We start from the raw sequence: 27,974 nt of genomic DNA, 5'->3' as shown, positions 1-27,974 counted from the left end.
AAACTAGACGTGCTGGTTTTACGACTCTTGCTAATTTACTGCCGGAGATACGTGTGACAAAATGTTTTGTGACAGCTGGATGAACCGACGAACAGACAGACAAGTGAAATCTATTTGCCCCTGAGACTGGGGCATTTAAATGAATAGCAGTATTGAACACTTTTCGGTTATAACACATATACAGTTTTATACAATTTATTCACAACGTGAATGACAAACAATTAAGTGTATGTTATGAACAGTACATTTAAAGTATGCTAAAAAGTCATCGAGAACATGATTAACATAATTGGAGAATGTTCCATCAGTAAACATGGAGCAGGTTCAATGCTTTTTTATTGTTCTATGTTTCTTTCCATATTATTAAAATAAACCTAACATATCTGCTTAAAATTATCTATTCAAGAAAATATTAATACTTCTATCATTCGTTCTCGTCATTTACAAGATATTTTCTTGATCGGAATATTTTATAGTATATTCTAAACAACCTATAGCAAACATTTAAAAGTGGATTGATATTTCGTACAAGGATGTCACTATATCAGACTCTGAGTCAGCTTATGCTGGACACAAATGTTGTTGTAAGAAGGGGTATTTCATACAAGCAAATTATGAAAACAAAATTAAAAAAAACCCATAATAAACACAGAGTATATGAGCCAAAGCATGATGGCCTTCGAACTGTTATCAAGTGACAATATAGGGTATAAATGTAATATTTCAGGAATACCAAAGACGGTACTTTCTCAAATATGTCAGGCTTTATGCACAGAGGAGTGGATAAATAAAAAAACTCCATCACAGAAATCACAGAAAGAACTTTAATAATGAGATATGTAGGGTAAGAGCTTAGCATACTGAAATGGCTCTCGAGAGAGACCAAGACTAGATTCCCGACTTCGCCATTGACCGATTCTCTGTGTTCACAAAATGAAACTTGAATTAGTAATTTACTAAAATAAAATAGGATTTAATGGGAAAGCAAAAGTAAATAAAAATTAACTCCATCATAAAATGTACAAATATTTACAAAATGTAAACACAATGTAAGCGTACTGAAATACAAAAACAAGGTTTAAAAGATATGTACAGGCAAACTGTTATCTGATATTTATGATCATACCAAATATATATATACCACCTAAAGACGAACCAAACATAAAAGTATTTCATAGATTTTATAGATGTGGTGTATTCTTAAAATTACAGTGTATACTACATATTGCAATTACAGCCAAAATCCAATTAATGATCATTTTAAGTTCAGTATGTTTGTTATATAATGTCTCATGCTTTAATAGACAAATGGCTTTGTTATATAATGTCTCATACTTTAATAGACAAATGGCTTTATATTTCTGTATTTATACTTGAACATACCGTCATATTTTCTGCTATTTCGGCTAAAGTATCAGTTTCTGCTGTCTGAAAATATATTTTTGAATCCTGCTGTACTAAAATAACAATTAACTTTATGAATAGCATATAACAAACAGAGGTGGGGAAACCATAATAAAAATATGCTGGACGGAGGCGGGATTCGAATCCGCAACAGCGTGATTTTAAAGTATATGGTCTAACCACAGGACCGGGGCTCTAAAGCAATTGCAAAAGTATACTTTGCTCATAAGTATGTATGAATTTTTTTTTGCACTATTTCTTGGGTTGCCAAATTTATGAATATGAATGAGTATTATATTGCATATTGTTATTATTTTGCATACACCATGAATGTGATATGCAATACATGTATGCCACTTGCCAAGTTTTCATTTGAATACTGGTAGGATAGTTTCAGTTCATTACTAAAATCATTTATTTTGCTTCAGTTATAATTGTTACATAAAATAAGATTTTGCCAGTTATCTTTGGTAAAGAAATCATGGAAAATAAACATTAATAACTTAGCATGTATAAGTTTTTTTTCTTAAATTCAATAATTATTTTCATACAATCTTTACAACTACTGAACTATAACTTTAACTTAATTTTGCGGTTGGCAATTTCTGTTTTTTAGTTGGAAGTGTTTAGCTAATTCGATTACGTATCAACGTTATTATTAGTATCCTACAGGGCCGAGAGCGTAAGATGGCGTGAGACCACAGTTATTTTTACTATATGTTTCATATAGACACTAACCTGGCTTTTGACTTTATACACATCCCAATTGAAAAACAAGGACATGGTATCTCTAGAACAATTCAAGACACAAAATATAATCACAAGAAAACACCATGTTGACCATTGACCCGACTGTCAAAATTGAGTTCAAATACAGAACCCTTCCGCCAAGGAGTCAATCGGCTACAAACAACTTATTTTCAGACTTCCACAAGCTATGATTTTTCCATTATTTACTCTGAAAACTATCAATTCCTGCAATAAAGTGTCAAATTCAGTCAAGTTCTCTGCAAAAAAACACATTTTTTTGCTTCTTTTTCATTCAATTTTAATAAATTATTGATACTTGAACACAAGCACTCATTTTTCTGTATTAACATCCGGATCTTGGTCAACGGGGGGCAGATAACTGTGGTCTTGAGCCTATTTAAGCAACATTTTTTCAGAAACAGACTTCAAAACTCCTATAGTTCAGCTTCAGGCTATGTGCAACACATACTGAAAGTTTGGCAATGATATATCAAACACTCATAGAAAGCAGAAACAGCCATTTCCCTAAAATGTTAAGCCGCAAACCTTTGAAGAGCCATTATTTCCTTATGCATTGGAATAATTTGACCAAGTAAAGTTTTCCTTGTAGCTTTCAATAGTGTCTATAGAACAGCACCACAAAAATTGGCCTGCCTACTCTTTTAAGATTTTTTTCTAAGCAAAATAAGGTTTTTCCACTTCATCGACTTAGTGTTTTATATAAAAAATGACATAGAGCCAAACTAAAATGCCTCAACTTGTCAAAATTTTGCTTTTCTGGTCCACTTCTATTCAAAGGTAACAGAACTGTTCAGTTTAACACAAGAAATTTAGTGATCATATGTTAATAGACAGTCTAAACAACACTATATGCCAAATTGTTGGCTTCCCGGACAAATGGCGCAACAAAAAAAATGGCAAAAAACACACCAAAACTTAAAGATTTATGACAACTGCTAGTGTTTTCATGTATGAGGTGGCTACATGATGTAGAAAATGCAGAGATAGCATTATTATGCCCATTCTTAAAAAAAAATACTTTAAGAATCTGTTTTGAAGGCTAGATTTGGCATTAAATTCAGATTACAGCACTTCACCGTTGTCTATAAGATGCTTATTTACACCTGATTTGCTATAAATCTCACTCATTGGAATCATTTACACACAAACAAGTACTACAGAGTTGACTAACATCTTCATTCTTCTGAAATATTGGATTCAGAGCTGCATCTCCTGGATTCAGATTGCAGGACTACCGCCTGGGGAAAAGGCCACAGCTAACTGGAGCTTATTGGCACATCATGATCTGCAAGCAAGACACAAAAGCAATGTTTTACACAAATAAAACTATCTGCCACTACTGTTAAAGTTTGAAAAAGGCCTGTAAACACTCATTTGAGGCATACACAACCTTTAATATAGTCATAAATGTGATAAATATGCAGAAAAGTGAATGAATTCAAAGATTTTCAGGACAAATTTAATAAAATATATAGTCTTTTGGACATATTGCAATCAGTTTTAACAACTCAAAGGTAAATCTCATCTTAATGAGTACCCAGATGCATTTTGAAAGCATTCAAACCAGACATGCTTAGAATTTCTTCTTACTTGGAGATGATATTCCTTTCTTGAAAAACTTTGCCGAGAGCCGGTATGGAAAACCACACGAGACCACAGTTTTACCAGCACTGGTTCTTGTCCTTGAAAATTCCTCTGTGGCTACAGCAACCAGGCTGGCTATTAAAATAAGCAATAAATTAGGGTTTTTAAGACATTTATAATGTATTAAGGTTGTGTTTTTAATGCATGAAGGGTAAAGGCTCCCTTCTTTATGAAAGCTGCTCACTTTTTATTTCTTTTGCCTTGAGAAATGTCATGTTTTTCAATGAATAAACTGAATAAATGTATGAATTAATGAATATATATGAATGATTGATAGAATGAATCAATGATTTAATAAAAGGTGGCATTATTTCTTTAAAATTGGGATCTCATTATGTTGCTGTGATTGTTGAAGAAGATGTTTTCTTGTCCATAAGCTGAAAATCATATGCACACTAAATAAAACATCAGTCTGCATCCTATGTGCAGTAAGTTTTGTTTAATTGCTTATAGAATTTGCAATTAATGTAATTTTTGCTTAATAGAACAAACAAAATGTGTGAATAGATGCACAATACAGACCAAAGACTGATACAAGTCAGCAGTTTCATTAGAAAATAATATTATTATCAAAGCCACATCATAAATGATTGACAACATGAAAGAAATTCATTTAGGAATGGAACAAACAAAGTTTGGATACAATTTTCCATTATATAATCTTGAAGTACTTACAAATTACAGCATGTTGGCAAACACCAAGTACAGCTCAGCCAGGTGGCCAGCTTGGGGGGGGGGCTGTCTGGCTGGTTCTTTAGCAGTTCCTCCTGGGTCTGCTTCCTATGTTTGAAAATACCTCCATTTATACTTTGGAATTAAAAGTGAGGCTTTCATTCATTAGTTACCATCATTTGGAACTATTTCCAAACATTAAATTGAAAGTGAAAGTAGTTTTTTTTTTAAAAATGTCAAAAATATATAAGAAAATTATATATTATTAATCTATATTATGTAATATAAGATTTTCAAATGTCATACTCAAACACCAATATTCTATGGCTAAGCACTGTCAACTGGCCAAATTTCAACCAGATAGCTTATAAATTAAGAATTTATAACAATTTAAAATAGGCCACCCCTCCAAAAGCTTCCTCTATATCAGTCGTGAGACCACAGTTATTTTTACTATATGTTTCATATAGACACTAACCTGGCTTTTGACTTTATACACATCCCAATTGAAAAACAAGGACATGGTATCTCTAGAACAATTCAAGACACAAAATATAATCACAAGAAAACACCATGTTGACCATTGACCCGACTGTCAAAATTGAGTTCAAATACAGAACCCTTCCGCCAAGGAGTCAATCGGCTACAACAACTTATTTTCAGACTTCCACAAGCTATGATTTTTCCATTATTTACTCTGAAAACTATCAATTCCTGCAATAAAGTGTCAAATTCAGTCAAGTTCTCTGCAAAAAAACACATTTTTTTGCTTCTTTTTCATTCAATTTTAATAAATTATTGATACTTGAACACAAGCACTCATTTTTCTGTATTAACATCCGGATCTTGGTCAACGGGGGGCAGATAACTGTGGTCTTGAGCCTATTTAAGCAACATTTTTTCAGAAACAGACTTCAAAACTCCTATAGTTCAGCTTCAGGCTATGTGCAACACATACTGAAAGTTTGGCAATGATATATCAAACACTCATACGGCGGGCAGATAACTGTGGTCTTGAGCCAGATAGGTTCATTACCAACCCGTGCGTCGGGTGTTTTGTGGGAACGAGGTTTACTGAGTTTTCACAGAACACCCTGAGCGAGTGTTGGGGCGAACCTTTCTTATACGGGCGGCTATGGTATATGCCTTTTCTCCCATCTCAGTTTAACAAACTGAGGCAAAATGTATTTTTACTGGAAATCTATGACAATAAAAAAAGTACAGTTGAACACCGTTAATTGAAAATCGTAGGGACCCGAAAAATATTTCGGGATAACGATATTTTGGATTAACAATTTTCATAAAATTGACAGCGTTCGCGAATAATAGATGACGTGAAATACTAAGTCGTGAAGATTGCAATTTCGGTTACACGTTACCAATACGATACATTCGGTTTGAGTGATATTTCGTATACAAAAATATTTGTTGATTTATTATGTACTAAATGACAAATAATTCGTTTTTTTTTACTTCTTTATTAAAACATAAAACATTTTAAAAAAATGACAGCACATGTATGCATTCGGAACATAGTACGGATTATTCGGTAGCGGGTTAAGTGAGCAATGCGTATTTTCGATTGATATTCATGTTGTGTTAACCAAAAATTATATACACACTACATCACCTAAATGAATCGCTAATTTTCTGACATCGATGATTGTAAAATACGCGTGCTCAATTTCATTCTTTAACAAGCGCTAATTGTGCTCCATTGTCACCCCAAGCCCATGCCCGAGTGTAATTGACGTATGGTGTGAAAAACTATGACATCATAAGGTTCGAAATAAGAATTGATAAATAGGTTTGAAATACCAAACGGGCCTGTAATTTTTACTTGGGAATAGCGATTAATTCGGACAAGCGATTTCGGATTAAAGATTAAAAATTTTGTTAAACGAAGTAGGAGTAAAATCGGGACCCAAAAATAGCGATCAATTCGGATAAACGGTGTTCGGAATAGCAGTGTTCAACTGAATTTCATACGGGTCTTTGTTTTATCTTTGCCCGAGGGCAAGATAATAATTTTCTGCATGGCCAAATTTTTGGATCTACTTATCTGAGGTAGGAGAAAAGTATGTCTATCAAATATTATCAGTCATATGTAATAAATGAATTCAGCCTAGTTTTAAGTTTATTTAATACATGACTGTCTACGTCTACAGCAGTATTACATCAGCACCTTAAAGAGACTCGCTCATGTTTTGTAAAATGCTCTTTTCACGAAGAAAAGTATAGTATTTCAAAATAATGTGTGACAAATATCGTCTTTGTGACCACGATTTTAAACACCGTCACTAAAGGGATTCAGCTATTCTTTGTAGCGCGAAAAGTTGATTGACGTTAGCACGTGATGTGATTAATGTATTGTTGAAAGGGTCAAAATATATATATTGTTGTTATAATACATTGTGGCCTAGTAGATCAGGCATCGGTCTACTCATTCTTTCTTGACTCTACCAACGTAGGTTCTAACCCCACTACATCAAAATATTTGGTTATACTTTCATTGTATTTTTTTCTGCCAACAAACCTCATAATATAAGTATATTCAGATCCATTACCGCAAAACCTCTTTTTTGGTCAAGAAATATGAGCAAGTCCTTTTAACTGAAAGAAACTTTGTTTGTTCATGTTTTTCTATAACATCTTGATTATGGGTCATGTTGATTGAAAAAGTAAGTCATCGTGTTTAATAGTTCAATGCCACAAAACACGCTTTAGGTCAATTTAGTTTACGGATTTTTTAGGGAAACTGGCTAGAATGTGTGTCCCTAATAAATATATAGATATGTTATGGATAATAATGCTAAAAAAAGTCGGCCATTTAGTCAAATTATTTTTTAAAGGCCAGTTTTCCAACAAATGTTTAACTTAATAAATCTTTATCACATTTTTGTAGAAACATAACAGTCAAGTCAGTTTTAAATATCGGTCATGTCTTGTCAAAATTTAGGTCACAAGGTCCAACAACAGAAACACCTTTATGGTCAAATGTTTGCATAACAGTTATTCAACGTATTGAGAATGCAAATCACTTGAAATTGTAGGTAAAATAAGGGAATAATTTGATCAAAACGCGGGTCACTTCTATATAAATCTAAACCGTATTTTCGAAAAGGTACATGTCTAACGTAGTGAAAACATAAATGTCAATCAACAGCTATTTACACGTACTTCAGTGGGCGGAGCAATCATCTTGGCCAACCGGATCCTGAACTCGTTCGTAAATAGAAACTTGTTTCCCATCACCCTAAGCGCAACCTTAATGATGGCGCACAGTTGGAACGGAGCAGCAGCAGCGCCATAGTCGCAGTTTGCTTGTGTTCTAGGTTTGAAAAATAGGTCATTTTAGATCACATGCTAGGTAAAGTTAATTTAACTTCCATGATTTTTATGTTTCTGTAATTCTTGAAAAACAAAGCTAGGTTACTCGGTAAGAAAGATTCAATTTTTAATAATTTTGTGATAAGAGTGGTTCAATTTGGTGTTATTTTGATCAGCAGCTTTGTTATTAGGTCAGAAAAGAGTGGCTAATTGAAAGTTCATTTAGGGTCAATAGCTTGTTCATATGAGAGCAGTTCTCTCACGGGTCATAAATTGGTTAAACAGCTACGGTAATAAATAAGATCACGAGCAGGATGTATGTATATTACGAAATGTACAGGTTAAGTGAGAATACGGATCATTTTGAAAGGAATGCAGGATGTTACAAAAAGAACTGCACTGACAAGATTGAGCCCATTATTTCTACTATATCATTATTAAATATGATCCATTTGGTCAAGTTACAAGACAAGCTCCAACATGGGTCATAACTCCACGGGGAGACCTTTTTAACGATTAAACGATTTAACGCATCAGTTCCTACCGAAATTCCAACGAATGTGTCCAGAAACTTTGAAGGTCAAGTGTTTTAGGTATTAAGTAATAGTTTCTGGATTAATCGAGGGAATGTTTGACGTAAACGTTTTAAACGATCAACACTCAATCACTAACATGTGGTATAAGAGACGTGCAAACACTTCGTGAATAATATTTATTTTTTATCTGTACACAAAACGTATGTATTTTTTCAATATTATAGTCAAATAAGTGAAACATTAAAATGCATGTTTTTGCATCAACCGATAGTGTGCACCTTTGCAACACGTGAAGAAAAATGAATAAAAACTAAGCTGCACCATTTCAAACTTGAGACAGCCAAAATGTACAAAACGAAGACCTATAAATGTCCATTCCGCATATTAACCATTAATGTTTCCTTTCTTGAGAGGGGTGCACAAAAAGCTGTGCCCCCTCTGCAAAACTCTGGACCCGCCTCTGCCCACATAATTCTACTCTAAATTTCAACATTTCTCGTCATCTACAAGCAAGCTATTTGAAGTAAATATTAAAATCAGAAATGGAAAACAAACAATGTTAAGGTCGAAAATATAGATAAAATAAGGCGTGAACGTCGTGAAATACGCATTGCGTTGGTCGTTGCTTTTACAAATATTATCTTTTATCATTGGCTATTCTAATATGTGTATGCTGGTGTTCCTGTTTATTTGTGACACCAAACGAAGGATATCGTTGTACGTTTTGGACACTTACTTATAACTATTTGCCTTATAACGAAAATCATTCCTTCGACACGTTGATGTCAACAGTCAACCGCTTAACCACTCAACTAGGAAACCACTTAATGTATTTTGTCACACGCCAAGGACCTATATGTCTTAATGACATTTTGTTGTTGATCTTAAAATCGGATAACCTTTCATCAAAGTTGTATAAAGTCATGTACTCTCTCTATATATAATGATTAAAAATTGTTATCTGTAATTTTGGGGTTTTAATCATTTAGGTCAAATTAAATGAACATCAATATGAACATACTTTTGATATGTTGCCAAATTACAATGTACAAACTCTTTTTAATTTTAGAAGGTGTAGTAATCATCTCCCAATTAAAAGACGTAAATTGGCTTATGTACACCGGTTGATAGAACTTGTAATGTTTGTAACGCTGGTGAGGTCTGAGATGAATTTAATTTCTATGCAATTCCACTTTTTAATCAAATACGAACGAAACTAATTCCCGAACGATATCATTGAAACAGTCATTGTGACCAAACACCGTGTTAATTAGTCAAATATGTAGCTATGATAATAAAACATTGGAAGGCCAAGCACGTCAACTTGTTTAAACTGTTCAACCGTTTATTTTTCTTCATATATATGTTTCCACTTTTTCACTTGTTTATTTCCGTTGCTATATATACACTGGTTATTACATTATTAGTATACTTCACATATACATAATGCTAAGTTTACAGTTTAAGTTGTTTAGGCCTACGTAAAATATGCAACGTCGTCGTTAATCACACAAACAGATATTACACAATACTAGTAAATGTCGGAAGGTGAACATTTTCATTTGTTTATGTGACGAAAGAAAGTTTGATTTATTTGTGGAATAGTCAAAGGGCCATACAATGTATATACTTCTTCGATGTTGTATTTCTGTATTTACTGTAATAATGTATTAGCCCTTACACTCATCAAGCCGCTATATAAAGTGAAATATTGTACCCGATGTATGGCAGAGTTGTGATGCGTATGTAATAAAAGTTTTAATTTGTTTGTTCTTTAGGATGGTGACATAAGACTAAAGAATTCTTGAAAATGAATAGAACTCTGGAAGAGTCAACGCTTTGTTGCGTTTGTTTTGCTGATAATCGCTGCCAAAACAGTCTAAATGCGACCGAGATTTCTATTCGTCATAATCTGTATGTATTTCTTGATTCGAGGCATCCACTTTCCAGAAAGTATGTGTAACAAATTATTGCTGCAGAAAGACGTACGACAAAACAACATTAAGGATAGAAATGGTTTTGATTTTATTAATACGCGCACTCGGGCATGGCTGTTTCTGGTTTGTGGTGGTTTTGAACTTATATATACGCGCACACGGGCATGGCTGTTTCTGTTTTTTGGTAGTTTTAAGTTAATTTATAAGCGCTTTCGGGCGAGCTTGTTTTTGGTTGGTGGTAGTTTTGCGTTTATTTATACGTGCACTCGGGAAAAGCTGTTTCTGGTTTTCTCTAACAGTTTTTGTTTTTGTGTGTGTGTTTTTTTGTTGTAGAAAGGCTCTAAGTAAAGAGGTATTAAACGGAATTGTCTTGACAACATAAATTACTTTAACATACATGTAGTATGTAAACACTGAAATAATGCCAGTAAAAGACATATTATAAAAACGATATCTTAAGGCTTGCATAAAAAAGACTATAACTATATTTTTCTATATAATGTTTTTCAGTAATTTATCGTCGAAATATACATGTCTCCTTTAGACTTCCGACTCGCGGCATATTGGCGACCTCTCATATTCATATTTGTGAATACAGCATCATGCGTCTTCCATGCCTATCGTTAACCCCCGACTGTTTTACGGAAAGAGTATAAATAGTTTTTGCATGACTCTTTTAAAAGTATTATGCTCCTTTCGTAGTGATAACGTTTGATTATGAACCTGTTTTAATGTTGACATTCAAATGAGTTTAGTCATTACTACGTGCGCATTTTACAAAAATAAGGATATTAACTGTATAAAATCATAAGCGATATGTATTTGCGGTGTGTGGTCAACTTATGAAATGCATAAGCCGACACGTCTTTGACATTTTATAATGTTGCATCACGTTATGGGGATTTTATTTGAGATTCTTCCCGCCTACAATCAATTAATTTATGTCAAACACATTTAATTATTTTAGTACTTAATACATTCAACTTAGTATTTAAACCCATGTTTACTTGCTCTGAATTTGTCATTTTAGATTATCGGCAAAGTGATCTAAAATAAAATTATATGCGTTGGGCTAACTACTTGCATAAGTCTTCCACGAATTCAAAATGCGTTAAATGTTTTGTACTAAAACTTGTCATGTGTGTAGATTTAATACCAAGATCTTTTTTTCTAACCTCGCCTGTTTTTCTAGGTAAAGTATCGAGGTATTGTCATAGCCAAGATGTCATCGTCGACCGTGTTGGTGTCGTTGGCGTCCGTGTCGGTGTCAGCAGCCTTCCTGTACGTGTCGGAAGTGTCGTTGCAATTGACGGCCGTGTCGATGTCATCGTTGTCTGTGTCGTTGTCGGCATTTTCCATGTCGGTGTCGGCGTCGTAAGTGTTGGTGGTTATTGACGTTGTCCCTGTCGGTGGTCCGCGTCGACCGTGTCCGTGTTGGTGTCAATATTATTTCCTATAAGGCCTGCAACTTCATCATCACTTTGCTGATTTAACAACTCTTTTTGTTGCTTTATATCTTATACCCACATATGGCGGCATGGCTAAGCAGTGATATTGTGTGAATGTTCAAACCATCTGTGCCTGTAGGTGATTTCTTTGCATCTTTAACAACTCTTGTTGTTGCCCACAAATGACGGCACGGCCTGACAGTGATACTTTGTAAATGTTTAAACCGCGTGTGCATGTAGGACAGGTTTTTTGTTTAGTTTGAAATGATGTACTAGTAACATCATGTAAAAATGCAAGACAAAAACTGACGTTAACCAAGGACATTTTATCTACTTGGTGTTAATTTTAATGCAAAAATACAGATGAAATATATAAGCCTTAATAAATATGTTTTGTTATTTATCAGCTATGCGACCACAACTTTCGCGGTTAAAAAAGCCAAAAGATCGCTATATTCATACCTAAATGAATAAATCCTAATGAGTTTAACACGATAATGCAGTCAAATTAAAAAAAGAACAGCAACCTATAGTGTGCGTCTTAAAACACGAGCTCTCACAAAGCTATATTAACAATATTGCTTCGTTCACGGTCCATGGCGATTATTTCTTAGTGAACTGTTATGACTTGTAGATTTTCTTTTATTATCATGTGTCTGATGACGATAAGATTTAGCCTTATATATTTATATCTTAAGTACAGATTTCACAATTGTAAAGCATTGAATTATATAAAGGCTTTACAGTATAACACAGGACATGTGCATACATGTAGATGCAAATTATATCTATTTAATACCATTCATATCAATACAAAAGTATGTATATCAATTCAAACAATTAGTGCGCATTTTACTTTCGATATTGTCAGTTCGTGTATTCTAAAGAAACGCCAATTGTTTAAAAACCAGAACATTAAACGTCAGCGACATTTGTAATGACATACTCTATTGAAGACACCGCAACGCTACTTTCTTTCTAGTATACGTTAATATATTTACCATTCGTCAAATCAAAGCGCTGCTGACCCTCATATGATCTATTACCTTTCAACATCTTACACAGATCATAATATACAAATAAATAGCGAGTTGGTCAGACTGCCGGACATGTCGTGTATAAAAACTCCACAACCCTGCCAAGCTACACTGATCGTTGGTTCTTCTTCGCTGTACCATGTAAGTAGTCGATAGCTTATTTATTAAATATAATTGTTATTTTACGATTAAATTTAGTGTTAGATTGAAAAACACAGAACAGAGCTGGTCTTCAATTTCCAACTTAAGATAACATTTAAGGCATACATCATTGACTTCATTCACTTTATTGGTAAATTATTAATAACAAGTAATCCGATAAGCTACATCGTTCTAAGATCAAATCTAAAGCAATCTTGAATATCAGTCAAGAACTTAATGTGATTTAACATCACATTATTACACAACTATAGTATTTAAACACATTTTAACATATAATAAGTATGGAAATCTATGTGACGTGCAATCCAATTTATATCGTGTTCCATTTGACTCTTCCTGAATTTTATGTCTAGGTAAGGCCACGTTATACCAATGAGCTTGGTATGTACAATAACAAAAACTTGTACAAAGTGTAATGTTATAGCAATTAATTGCCTTTAAGCTTTTGAAGCAGTTTACATACCCATTTTAGGTATTTAGCCAATGATAAATGACAGTTTTGATAGACTCAGTAGCGTCCAATCTTATTTCACGATGATCGTCGACATTATGTTTTGTTTACCCCACGAATGACAACAACCTATTATACCGAGTGTTTGCTGCTTTACATCAACATTAGACTTAAAATGCCTACCATTTACAATATATACTTAATTGTCACTGATCGTGCCAAGTCGATAGCCCAAGCAATTACCAATGATGGATGTTTTTATTTTTATTCTTGTTGTAGCCGTGTACGTCTTGTTTAGTGTTTGTTTGCCCTTGCATTTCTGCAATTTTGATTGCATAATTACGCAAATACGTTGTTTATCTGGAGCTCTACTAAAACCTTAAAGGGACTAGACACCAGATATCTTACTAACTGACACGTGCATCTTTCGCAGTTTTTGCGCATTTTTCTGCTTCGAACTTAATTGGGGTTGTCTACCACGTAAATCCCAGTAAATTTAAAGTTAGAATCGGTATATTCATACTGTACTCATAAACAAATATGACTAGACTGGGAAAACATTATGCGCCTTTTTTAAACGGGGGCACTCAGATGGGACATGATTGTTGCGAAACTTATTTTAAGCATGTAAAATGAAGTAGTATCAGCCTCCTACTAGCTCGCATTGACAATTCTAAGCTTGTTTCAAGGAAATACTGTACTTGCCGCATCTGGTGCCTAGTCCCTTTAATACTGAGTTGCAAACAATATCAAAATTATAATTATTTATTTCTATATTTTCAGTACAATGAAGGTTCTTGCAATTCTTGCTCTGTTTTGTGCCATCTTCGCATGCCAAGCCTATCCAACGGGATATGGAGGTGACTATGACGATGGCTATAAAAGTTACGATGACGATGACTATGAAGGTGGCTATAAAGGTGGCTATGTAGGAGGCTATAAAGGTGGATATGTAGGAGGCTATAAAGGTGGTTATGACGATGGCTATGCAGGTTGCTATAAAGGTGGCTATGTAGGAGGCTATAAAGGTGGTTATGACGATGGCTATGCAGGTTGCTATAAAGGTGGCTATGTAGGAGGCTATAAAGGTGGTTATGACGATGGCTATGCAGGTTGCTATAAAGGTGGCTATGGCCACAAATATGGAGGTGGCTTTGACGGCTACGATGGCGGAAAATATAATGAATATAACAGAGGGTACGGAGGGTATGGCGGCGGCTACGGCGGTGGCTACAGATGTGGCATAGGCGGTTACGGCGGAGGCCATGGTGGTATCGGTGGCGACTATGGCTGATACCATGCATAAAGTACGTTTCAATAGTAAATATGAATGGCTATTTCAATAATCTGAAAGTAATGAGCTTGATCATGCCATCTTTAATTGAATGAACTGTACGGCAACTATTTGCTACTATACAGTGGGACAATGTGTTTAACTCGTAGTGAAAAGCTCGCATTGTCAAGATGGTTTACTAATCTCCTTACATAGAATCCAAATTATTCTTTATATGAATATGTGTTCATCATATTTATTTTCTCTTTTTCCAAAATACTAGACAGACCCCTCAATTCCATTGAATTCCAGTTCCAATTCCATTGACGCTAGTCCTGTGTTTTCTATGTTTTTCTATGTCACAATAAATGATACGAAAAATTTACAATTTGTGTCACGTGATCAACATAAACATCAACACCAGTCATTATAGAAAGTGAGTTGCCTCACTTGTTGTATAAACATAATAATAGGGTATGCATCAAATGGTCATGTATATTAATAGTACGTATGCAATTATCGATATATATTCAAGCTTGGGAAGCGAAGGTGTACAACCACACATCAGTTTTCTTCCCGTGTTGTTAAAGTGTTAAGTCAACCGCCACAGAAAAGTGATAATGCCAATGATTAAGAATATGTTCGATCGGCATGATCAGAAAAGACAATTGGTTGTATTAAACTAAAGTGTGTGCTGTTAAGAAACACTGTTATATGACCAAACAATACCTATCACTTCACCATACTTCAAAAACATAACACAAATGCAATAATTTTTGCCATTTTCCAACATGAGGGGATTGAAAAGGATTTAAGTGCCCTTACTACAGAATCCTAGAAGATTCTACATGTATTTCACAAGTAGTTTACTCGATACGAGAGTTGTCCCAAAAGTCAATTTTTCAGCTTCCTGACGTCAGAAAACTATGACGATTTAAGAAATAATCAGATAGCATATCTGAAAAATTTGATGCATTTTCGAGTTAAAACCGCCAAACATTTATACCATTTATGAATAATTCATTTTCAACTTCATTTTTTCGTTTCTTTTTAAAAAGCGGTCTAAGTTCTTAGTTCTTGAAAGTCGGTGTGTAGTAAATATTATGGCATGTTATTTCAGAAATATTAGCCAAACTGTTCATATTGTTGTAACAGAAATAGATGTGCAAAACAAACAAAACGCTAAAACTTTCCATCGAGATTATTGAACAAAGAAAACAACGATCAGGCGACGCTTTGAAATCTGAAATGAGTTTGTTTTTTGTTTGTCAAATATTATGAATGAGTTTTCAGCGTTAAAATACTGACTTAAACACGAATAATCATGCTTGTATGCACGTCCAACTTCATGGGATTCGTTGTAATAATGTCATCTGATATTCTTATTTATATGATCATAAAATAAAAAAAATAAATATTCAATCCAATAGCTGTAAATGTTCCATAAAGAAACTCTGGATATGTGGCATAAAACCATAATTGCTAAGATGAAGGAATCATATATCTATATCTAGCCTTTATGTAAGTAATTATCTTTAGGAAGAGGCAGAATTGGCAGAACTCCATGGAGCATTTAATCCTTTGAACTCGTTTAGTATAACGTAACCTTTATACCAGAAGTGGCACAGAAAGTTCATTGAAATTACCAAGCCCATGCTGAAACATTGCTGTCTAGTTTTTCCTCTAACCCATCCCTCCTCATATTTGCTTTCCAATCTTTGTCATTTCGTTTACCCGAAAATGCGAAAAGACGAAATAGCAGAAATCAGCCACCAAACTGCACAGTCAACCTTTCTCGAACATCATTCTAAGTTCCACTACTATTACTTCGTTTTCTTCATATCATATTCATAGAGATATATTTCTAGCATATTTCCAATATCATTAAGTGATGCAAAATACACACATTCATGCATTAATATTTCGTTACGTAATGATGATAGTATTTCTTTTTTACGGCTACAACCAATTTCGAACCCATTTGTTTCCACCTACGATTTCCAATTAAGAAATAAGTTGTTCATCATATTACTAATTAAATCACTCCTTACCAGTCATTGTGTTCACTTTGATGATAAGATTGATATGGTTGCAAACTCTCGCAATCTGGTTTAAACCCACTATAGTGAGGTATCCCTGTTTCGCTAAACGGTCAGAGGCGATTTAGTCGTTTGTGATGACATTCGGAACTCCTCGGCCATTTTTATCCAAAAAAGCTTGGATGTATATGGATGGTTTACATAGTCAGAAGTCGGCACTGTTTCAGTCCGCTACAAGAAGATCGTGTAGTAATTAAACTAAATGACTTAACCCTTGAAAATCTTAATTATGTTTGCAATAAAACACTTCACTGGCAATCATTTTAAACTTAGATCAATAAATACAAGCTATAACACTACATTTAATTAATTATATAATCCAAACATTTACGAACTACTTCGACTGATATACCGGCACACATCCGAGGTTGTTTTCGACAGAAATGGCCGAGGAGCTCCGAATAGTGTGATGAAATACCATGACCTTTTTGCTTATTTCGAAATATGTACAGAAATTGCTTAAAAACAAGAACTTTGTTATACCACACATAATCTACTTTTGAACCAAAACATGATAATATATCAAAACCACATTGTATACTGTAAGATGTTAGATTAGGTGACTTTACAAAGTATTTGCGGTACAAGCTAACTTAGATGATTGGTTCGTATTTCGTATGACATGCACCGCCTAATTAAAATATAAAAACATTGACATCGTATGAGACGTTTTTATCAGTAATTGATGGATTGAATTGTAAATACAGAAGCAGAAATTGTTGGTCATCATTTGTCTTTAATATCACGTAATTTTGTCGTCAGACCTTGTATAAAAGGTCCACAAGTCCCTCACATTTGCAGTGTCTGCTCTTGCAACTCGTCTCCACAACATGTAAGTAGAAAAAAGCTTTATTTTTTTAAATAATAATAATAATAATAATAATAAAAAAAATAAAAATAATAATAATGATAATAATACCGTATGATAGCTACTTTTAAAATTAAAAATTAAAGAACGGAACGTTAATTTGTCCATTGTATTCTACCAAATTACGCAGCTATATAACAATTATACACACCTAAATAAATATTAAATATTAAAATTTCAATGTGACTTGGACTTGGGATTAATATATTAGATATGTATAATGGTGTACCAAATGCAAGCTTTCATACAACTCAGCAGTCAGTTGTATAACTCTTGGTGAAGTTGTCTATAGGTTTACTTTGAGTTAGTATGCAAATTTAAATAATTTGATCGGTTATTATTTTGGATAAATAACTTGTTTGGCTAATTTTGACAAAACCAAAGAATTAACAACTTTTATACAATTGACACCTGGCATTTATCTTATGATATAACTGTTAGTCGACTGTAAGTTCTTCATAGCGTAATGCTGCCATACGGGAAAGAACCAGAAGCAGAACGCTAATCAGAACCAAATGCAAAGTTAAAATATTATTTTATAGTAATAATATTAGTATAATGAAGTCGTTTTGCATTGACCTCTTCATCAGAAAAATTACTAGATACCACATTTACAAACAATAACTACTTTAGCTTATGTTATTAAACCTTAAGTGCAAGAATTCAAAAAATGTATATAACAGTGGCAACCCTGCGTAGTTAAATCGTTTCCGCTTCCAAAATTAGTTTTTTCGTTTACTGTGCTACCTTATCCATCAGATCAAACTATTTACGATATCATAAACTCAATATTTGCCATATATTTGCGATAATAAACCTGATAAAATCAAACAAGAACAATTATATTGCTTTAGGGAAAACGGTGGACTTAACCTTCCAAATGTAAGACACTTTCTTCCTGCTTTGAAAGCAAGGTAAAAGGACTCATTGATGAAAATAACCAAGGCGAATGAAAGTATTCACTAACAAGTTATTCAAAAAGAACGGTAGAACTGTTGTAATTTAATGTAAACGTGAAGAAAATGACATAAAACACAAGTGTGATCATAATGTATCACAACCTCCTACATCTATGGAACATACTTTATGTTGGAATACAAAATATTGATGTCAGAAAATTCATTAACTGGAACAGTTCAGAAATGCAAATGCAGTAATGAAATGTTATATTATAAAGAATGGCATAAAAGAGAAATACTATACATCGAACACATTTTCGATTTGAGAGAAAAAAATAACTCATTTGATGCAATTTCTATACCAAATTCAAAACCGTTACTTTGAAATATCTACAATCGAGTAACTATATACTACAACATATAAATAATGACTTCAAATATTTTTTTCAGCAGAATATACGTCAATGCTTGAACAAATCAACTCTAAAAGAAACTTATCATAATATCTTTATAATACATAGATTAAAAATAATAACATTGAGTTAACAAAACAACAAAAATGGACATGTTATTTTCAGAAGGAGATTAATTGAAACTTCAGACTAAAGGTATACTCGTTAAACAAAATATGCTGACAGTTTTATTTGGAGCAAACACAGCTACACGTAGTAGATAAAGCAGCTCAAACTTTATTATTATATTGATAAATATTTAATTCTCTTTTAAAATACCGAAGTGATACAAAAGTTTCGTAACTTTCAAAAACCTTTCAAATACGAATAAAAATTGGATGTGAAATACCACTCATGAAATACAAATAAAAATAGCCATTTGCATCAATGTTTTTTTAACATAAAACATAAGCAAAATAACCAACCAAACATAAAATACCAGAATGTCTACATGGTCTTGGTAAAACTTTAAGCAACGAGGCTCAGCCATGTATATTTCATTGTTAGCTGTGTATTATCACATAGACTTATATATTTTCAGTACCATGAAGGTTCTCGCAATTTTTGCTCTGTTTGGTGCCATCGTGGCATGTCAAGCCTATCGTAAAAAGGGATACGGATACAGTGGTTATGGAGGTGGCTATGGAGGCGGCTATGGCGGCCTAGGTGGTTACGGTGGCGGTTATGGCGGTTATGGTGGGGGCTACGGTGGTAATGTTGGCGGCTATGGCGGTTATGGCGGTTACAGCGGCGGTTATGGCGGATACGGTGGTGGCCTTGGTGGTTACGGTGGCAGTTATGGCGGTCATGGCGGCGGATACGGTGGCCTTGGCGGTTACAGTGGAAGTTATGGCGGCGGCTACGGTGGCGGCTACAAAAAATTGGGTTATGGCGGCTATGGCGGTTACGGTAGCGGTCTTGGCGGTTACGGTGGCAGTCTTGGCGGATATGGTGGCGGCTATGGCGGCGGATACGGAGGCCTTAGCGGTTACGGTGGTGGCTATGGCGGCTACAGCGGCGGCTACGGTAGCGGCTACGGAGGCGGTTTCGGTGGCGGCTACAAAAAATTGAGTTATGGCGGCTTTGGCGGTTACGGTGGTGGTCTTGGCGGCTACGGTGGTGGTCGTGGCGGTTATGGTGGCGGTTATGGCGGCGGCTACGGCGGCAGTTACGGCGGCGGTTACGGTGGTGGCTACGGAGGCGGTTACGGTGGCAGCTACGGTGGTCACGGTGGCGGCTATGTGCGACACCATGGGAAAAGTACGTCAAATAAGTTAACATTCATTTGCTAAATAAGAATAATACTTATTGAAAGTTATCTTTAATTCATACAATTTATGAGCTTTGTAACTTTGGCTAAAATTCTAGACAGTTGTACAACGTCCTTTATGTTTCTGTATATGCTCAAATCAATCTCTGTATACATGTGTTCATTAAAGTTATATTCTTTTTTGTTTCAGAATACTAAACACATGCACCTGAAATCCATTGACAGTCCTGTTTTACTATGTTGCAATAATAAATACTAAATAACTACATTTTGTGTCATGTGATTCTCTATAAAAAGAAACAGCCTAAGAAATCATTGCCGAATATTATAAAAAGAGAAATGATAGTTGATTCCCTTGATGTAAAAATTGAATAAGATAGAAGGATTATAACTATCGAATCCCACTTTAATTATCTAGCATACTTAATATGTTATTGCTATATATAAGATCTCCAAAATAATAAAATACTTTTTCTTTCCTTTCTGTATGCAGTTTAGAAAACAAAACCTGAGTTATACATTAAATTGTTGATGGGTTCCTTCAAGAGTTATAAAACTGCAGTAAACGAAATTTTTAAGTCTTGAAATATACGATCAATTGTATTAACCAATGGTTAGTTACTACGCAATATTTGAGGACAAAGACAGATATAAATATATAGTATCTGTCAGGAGATGTCATATAAAACACAATTGTAATCATTGCATATTGCGTATGATATGATGAAGAATGTCAGATTCTTTTTATGACATGGCTTATCAGGAAATGAACAGCAAACAAGACCTACCTGCTTCATTGGTCTACCTGATGAGACATGTTCCGACTGTTTTTTTTTTAACAAACCATTCAGCATCCAAACCAATAATAATGGAAAGTAGCCAATAATCTAATATCCCTAATTTGATTCACTGTTGTGTGTTAATAGAAAGCAAAAGGCATCTAACACTTAGTGGTCAATTCCGTTTGTTGTTCGTTTTATATAAATATTACATGTGTAAATCATTTTCAAGTAAACCAACGTTTCATTTGCATTTCTATTGCAAAACTTGCAGATTTAGAGCCCTCCGGAAAAAGGAGCCCCCAAAGTCAAGATCGTATTTTGACGGGGCAATGTTACTTTATACATATTTGCGTAAAAAAGGTATGCCTTAACAGAATTAGTCTAGTTTATGATTGAAATCAAACAAAAGTTCATTTTAATGTCAAAACATCCATGTCCTTGATAACCCCAAGAATTTTACATATTTTTTTATTAATAATGGAAACGACCGTTAACGTCACAATTCTACTATTGGAGGGGGCAAAATGGCAACTACTTTGGTAGTTTTTGATTATCCCGGATTGAAATTGAAAGAACAGGGACCACTACATAAATCTCCTACATACATAGTCGATTGGCCATTTTGCACGCGAAAATACACTCATTTCTAGTGTTTTACGACCCCCAACACAATATATGGGAAGAAAGTTACACTTGTGTACTAAACATTAAACAAACTTTAGAAAATAAATTATATTTCTTATATGAAAATATAATCGAATGAGAGTAACCACTGTGTATTCGATAAAGTGACCACATACGGTGAAGGAGCACAAACAATGCGCTGAAAATAAAAACAGAAAAGGTAGATTAAGCAGATCAAGCAATTTCATCATTTTTTGGAAATCACAAACCATACAACTTCAACCCTATAGAGATGGAAAGTAGCCAATAGTCGAAGATGCTATACCAATCCTTTTTTTCACTGTCATGTGTTTATACAAAGAAAAACAGTGACACTAAGTGGTCATTTACGAATTGGTGTAGTTTGCCCGTAACCCTACCGCTAACCCAATTGGCAAGGGCAGAAGCGTAAACATTAAAAACATCTAGCATCCTGATTACTGTATTGTTCCGATTGCAGGTTATTAATTCTTGCAATTGTGTATAGGTGATATATGGATTTGAAAACGCTTTGTAAAGACACATAGATTACGAGGCAGCGTTTTTTGGAAACCATCTAGTTTACAAGGCAGTGGTATGTGAAAGCCATCTAGACCACGAAGCAGCGCGTTGTGGAAGTCATCTAGGTTACAAGCCAGTGGTTTGTCAAAGCCATCTATTTCACGAGGCAGCGCTTTGTGGGAACAATCTAGTTTACGAGGCAGCGCTTTGAAGAAGCCATCTAGTTTACAAGGCAGCGCTTTATGGGAGCCATATTCTAACAAGGCAGCGCCTTCTGGACGTCATCTAGTTTACGAGGAAACGTTTTGTAGGCGTAATCTATTCTACAAGGGAACTTTTTGTGGGTGACATATAATTTACAAGGCAGTACATTGTGGAAGCCATCTAATTTACGAGTTAGCGCTATGTGGAATGTTACGCTATGTTACGAGGAGGCGCTAAAACCAGGTAGTTCAGACTTTGTTAAGTCCTCTAGAATACGAGTTAATTCACAAACAAATGTTATCTTAGACTTATATTTTTTTACTTGATTAACAATTAAGTACACTTGTTTAAATGCTGGCTACACGTACTAGCCGTTTATATTTTAACGCTCTTTACTGAATCTTTGTCCCATTGTTTTACTTAATACGCACCTACAAGTTTTGATGATGAATTTGTTAAGATATTTTACCTACACGACCCATTATGCTGTTTTGTCTCGTCAGTTTGTTTCCTTCGCTGGTTGAAGCTTGTATCATTGCATAAACGCCCTGGTGACACACTGAAATTTAGTTAATCAAACTATATCTTTCGTATCTGTAATAAGCTCATTTACATCAAGAATAACCCCTATCGGATGTAAACAAACTCCTACACGCTCAACATGTCCGTGAAAACATGCATTCCTGATTTTGACAGCTTGCACCTTTTTTGTTTTTATAAATTGAGTCGTCCGTACTCCTACGAACGCACAGAGAGTCACACTTTGATAAAATAATAATTGAGCGAACTTTAAAAGTGTTAACAAATGTCTATAACTACAACATGTAACGCTTTCAATCCAAATTGATTCCAGGTTCATTTGAAAACACTAAAATGATATATTTTGGGTCAAAGGCATTAAATTTTCCAACGCATAAATTGCGTTTCAAAAACATTATTTACAAACAGTGCTGTAGGGGTTTCGGATCAAAGCGGAACTTTTACCCTCTGAGACAGTAAAATATTCATAGTTACAGTAAAATATTCATAGTTATAGTGAAATAGTGTTGTATACAGTGAAATATTGATGGTTACAGTGAACTATTGATTATTTGGCACTCACACATTTTACCCGAAGATTAATTTATTGCTAGCACAAAAGATAAACAAACAATACTGAAAGGTTAGCAATATAATTCACCTCGCAAAGATCGATCAAAAACATACTTTCAAACAAAGTCATAGTTTGACCAAATGATGGTCGTTTAATAGAAAAGGATATAGAAATGACACATCAATTGCAAAAGTGATTAATTTACTTTTACAATGATGTGATATGTAACTTTCATTTGCTTAGGCCAATTACCCTATGTCTGCAAATTGTAATTGGAGTAATCAAATAGAATAAGCCAATCTTAACAACATTATTACCGTTTTATTGTGAAATCGCTTCAGCGCAAAAGTTTGTTTAAAGGACCAAAACACAACGTTTATGGTATACAAGTGTTCGACACACAAGCTAAAGCCATTACAGAATCTGCCTGTGTAATCCAAAATATCAGTACTGGTTGTCTGAACGTTCCCTTTCCCTAAAGATATATAATATAAACAGTTATTTGTATCGAGTGTTTATCCGACTCATTGACAACAGTACGGTACGGCTATGACGAGGCGTTCAAATCAAATTCAGACTCAGGGAAGCAAAAGGAATTGATATTTCATTAATAAAGTTGTTTATGCCACTGAATGCAGATGATAAAGTAACGTTTGCTAAAACTAGCGAAGATATGCGACATAATTTAAATATTTACATGAACAATGTTCAAAGTGTCAATAAAGATAAAACTAAAATAGTTGTATTTAAAAAAGGGGAATAATACTTGAAAATGAACATTTTACTTTAACGATTCTGAAATTGAGGTTGTCTCGATATGTTGTTGTCTTGCAGTCGTTATGACGTCTGATGGGTTTGTTTGGTAAAATGTCAAAACCCTCTATCTGGTCAATGTCAAAAAGCAAGTTAAAGAGTCATTTGTTTAAATTTACAAATTTGTCAGTTAAACATTATCTTGATTTATTTGATAAATTTGTCAGACCCACTGTTTTATAGCCGTGAAGTATGGGGTTCCTCGCAAGCATCATTGAAAGAGTTCATACATTTTTTTTGTAAAGAATCTTATGTGTAAAAGTTTCTACTCAGAATGACTTTGTTCATAGGGACCTGGGTAGAATTAATATGTACACGCAGTGATTTACTTATATTGTTAAGTACTGGTTTAAAGTTGCACTCTCACAGACGGATTGCACTTTTGTAAAACAATTGTCTTGGAATGAGCTAACAATTGCATATTGAAACCAGTGATATAAGACTAATGACAAGAGAGCAGATCTGTTATATTGTGGGTTATGTTATATGACTGAATAGAAGGCAGTGATGCCAAAATCAGCTGATTCTAGGACAAAATGATTAAAAATGATCAAAACTGTCAATCTGTGAGAGTGAAGATTTAAGATTTTAAATTGTGAAGATAAAAATTATATTAAAGTAATATACAATGTATTTTTCAGAATGACTTTGTTTATAGGAGCTTGGTAGACTTGATGTGAACACACTCTGATTTACTTAAATTGTTAAGTACTGATTTAAGATTTTAAATTTTGAAGAAAGTATATAAAGTAAAATATAATGTAATTTCAAATGTGTCCATGACATTTTATTCAAAATGGATATGGTAGAGTAGAAAAGTCCACAAGAGCATGCTTAAACAAGGCCTTAATAAGTTTTAAATGAAGTTATTATCTTAAGCATGTATATATAAAAAATATCGCATAGCTCTGACAAGTTTTTTAGTCTTATCACATAGATTAAATATTGAAACCGGTAGATTGTCTAATATTATAAAAAAAAATGAAGGAGGATGTACTTCATGTAAAAATTTAGAAGACGAGTTTCACTTCTTTTTTAAGTTCAATAATTATGTAAAAAAAACTACAGAAATAAGCTCAGTAGCCAAAAGTTTAATTATAAACCCAAGTCATTTTGGGGAAATTCGAAAACAAAAACCTCAATAAATAGTATACTATGATTGATAACGATATGTTAAAGTCAAATAATGATAATGATTTAAGTAGAAACATTATTGTCTATGTATATAAAGGCTTTGAAATAAGACGGTTGACAACAACATTATAGTAAGATATATCAATAATCAGTACCTTTTGTAGAAAGAGGACTATGATAACTAATTGGTAGCTCTGAAAACAATATTCCACAAAGTAATATGGTGAGGCAGTTGAGAGTAAAAATATCTTATTTTGTGAAATAGTGAACACAAAAACACTCATTCATTAATAGTTATATAACTCTTAATTACAATTCCAAACTGGTTGCTATAATATAATAGATTATCAAATTGCAATTTGTTTAACTAATCTGTGATTTTCGGATCATTAGGTTAACATCCACTTGTAACTTTGAAATGTTTATTAGCAATTTATTTATTACACTTTCGTTATGCCCTTAACCTAGAATATATTACTTGTCAAATAAACAAGCCAAATTGAAAATGTAATGTACATATGTCTGTTCGTCTATGTGTTATATGCATTGAATTATGTTAAAATGTTTGATCACGGGTCATTTTGAACTATTTCAAACACATAGTATGTAACAATAGATCACGGCTGATGCAACGAGTCAACTCTAAAATATCGTTTGTAACGACATATTGAGAATGATGGGACGAACCAACAGCTCAGAAATATAGCTTTGTTTCGATAAACAGTCACATACATTCGCAACTTAAATCCGAATACGTACATGCATTCACGTGCAATATCCTTAATTTAAATATACAAGTATTTCATCAGATCATTGTTATCCTATGAAATATTTTTTCTATAATAGCGAAAAATAATTCTCGTTTTTAAAAATAAAAAAGATGCAATATGATCAATAAGAGCATATGTAGTTCATTGTTAATTTGCGTCTATCATTGTAATGAAACTATAAAAGGTTTGTTTATCGGAAATAAAGAAAACAGCACTAACTATCCACCTGAATGCGATGTTTCTTCTTTGGTTTTTTTTTTAAACGCAATTCGCGAGACGTATAATAATTGTATAACGACTTATCAAGATTTGATAGGAGACATTTGTTGTTTAAATACGCGCTAAAGATGTGGTTTAAATGACGCTTATGTAATGTTTAAAATGACGCTACATGTAATAGATGTTTTAATTAAACCATACCGACGCATTGGTTCAATTATATTGCTTATAGAAATACGAGACATGCCATATTAGAAAAAAACGAATATAGGCACAACAGATCATTGACCAAATTCGTACTAGCTCGTGAAATTGTATTAATAAATACGATTACATGCAAATAGGAATCAAATATTGTTTTCATTGATATTAAGATGCTCCCAAAGGAATAAATATTGTTCTAGTGATTTTTTATTAATTAAATTGGACGAAATTGTACCCAACAGAATTCGGAACCCTTAATACTTCTTTTCCCTACCTGAATAGGTACACTTATAGGCAGATAAACCCCCTCTGAGCACTGATAAATTACAACCGTAACAACTCGGCCATCTCCGGCAAGCCTCATGATATATATTGGATAATGGCCGAGTGGTTCGGGTTAAGAAGAACTAGCCAGACTGACATATTTTATATTTGTTGAAGATTCTATAGGTTTGGCGAGAGAAAGTGGTATTGAGGATGTTATTATTACAGTTGATATCATTCTGAAAACTTAAGTCGATAATTCGGGGCGCAAAATCAACTCCTTATCACAACAGTTTGCCATTGAACAATGTATCTCAGATCCAACATACTTTACAGAAAATTCTTCCTCAATTATCGATCTCTTATATATTTCCAACTCAACTCCTAAGTCACTAGTGGAGTTTGAAAGCCATTTTTAGATCAAAACATTCGTAATCATTGCCCTATTTTTGGAATTTTAGATAGCTAACCATGAACTTTTAGCTGAGCTATCACGATATCAAATTTAACGTCGAATAAGTGGAGCATAACATGTAGTCCAGAAGGTTAATGAACTTTATTTACATCGTTACAAAACCATCGATCTTCATTGCTAACAAAATCAAATAGAAATCATTTAATTCATTTTGAATGTAATTCTGGTTTACACTGAAGTCAACAATTATCCGCATATTTACTCAAAATCCTGAATATAATGTTCAGAAGTTCCAATCTAGAGAATACACTATTTTTGATTTCCTTTTCTTATATCAAATAATAATTATTCTCATGCACTCTTCTTTTAAGATAATCGTTGCACTTCATTGTGTCAATGTGTTAATGTTTTTCGATCAAAATATATCGTTTAGGATTTTCCATTGTGCATAGGTGGGTGGGGAAGGCCAAACATCAGTTCATTTTTTATTTTGTTTTGAGGGACACTCTTTTTCAGTAGTAAAACATACATCCTTTGCGACATGTTTTAGGGTTAAAAAGAAATAGCCAAATTTTAAAAATTTCAATAAGATTTTATCAGATTTTGAAACAAAATGCATTTGATTTTTTTTTTCGGAAAAGTTTGTCGACAATATGAAT

General features: G+C 33.8%; 1 protein-coding gene and 1 long non-coding RNA gene across 4 annotated transcripts; one reads left to right on the top strand and one right to left on the bottom strand.

Moving 5' to 3' along the window:
• Positions 1-220: 220 nt before the first annotated feature.
• On the bottom strand, positions 221-17,156 carry LOC128212065 (uncharacterized). Of its 3 annotated transcripts, none has more exons than XR_008257379.1 (6): positions 16,717-17,125; positions 7,672-7,822; positions 4,495-4,599; positions 3,766-3,894; positions 3,347-3,460; positions 221-1,428 (listed from the first exon to the last, which is right to left on the bottom strand). It is a non-coding gene; the product is annotated as an uncharacterized LOC128212065 (long non-coding RNA). The 3 variants fall into 3 exon arrangements; XR_008257380.1 differs by lacking the exon at positions 221-1,428 and having other exon boundaries at positions 3,262-3,460; positions 16,717-16,935; positions 17,117-17,156; XR_008257378.1 differs by lacking the exon at positions 221-1,428 and having other exon boundaries at positions 3,262-3,460.
• Positions 17,157-17,558: 402 nt separating this feature from the next.
• On the top strand, positions 17,559-20,521 carry LOC128212064 (acanthoscurrin-2-like). The gene is made up of 3 exons (XM_052917311.1): positions 17,559-17,596; positions 19,525-20,243; positions 20,444-20,521. The coding sequence occupies exons 2-3, from the start codon at positions 19,529-19,531 to the stop codon at positions 20,449-20,451; spliced, it is 723 nt and encodes a 240-aa protein (XP_052773271.1). The 5' UTR covers positions 17,559-17,596; positions 19,525-19,528; the 3' UTR covers positions 20,452-20,521.
• Positions 20,522-27,974: the final 7,453 nt, after the last annotated feature.

This window comes from Mya arenaria, chromosome 12 (assembly GCF_026914265.1).
Source record: "Mya arenaria isolate MELC-2E11 chromosome 12, ASM2691426v1".
In the NCBI taxonomy this organism is placed as follows: Eukaryota; Metazoa; Mollusca; class Bivalvia; order Myida; family Myidae; genus Mya; species Mya arenaria.
This window is presented reverse-complemented; position numbering and strand designations above follow the sequence as displayed.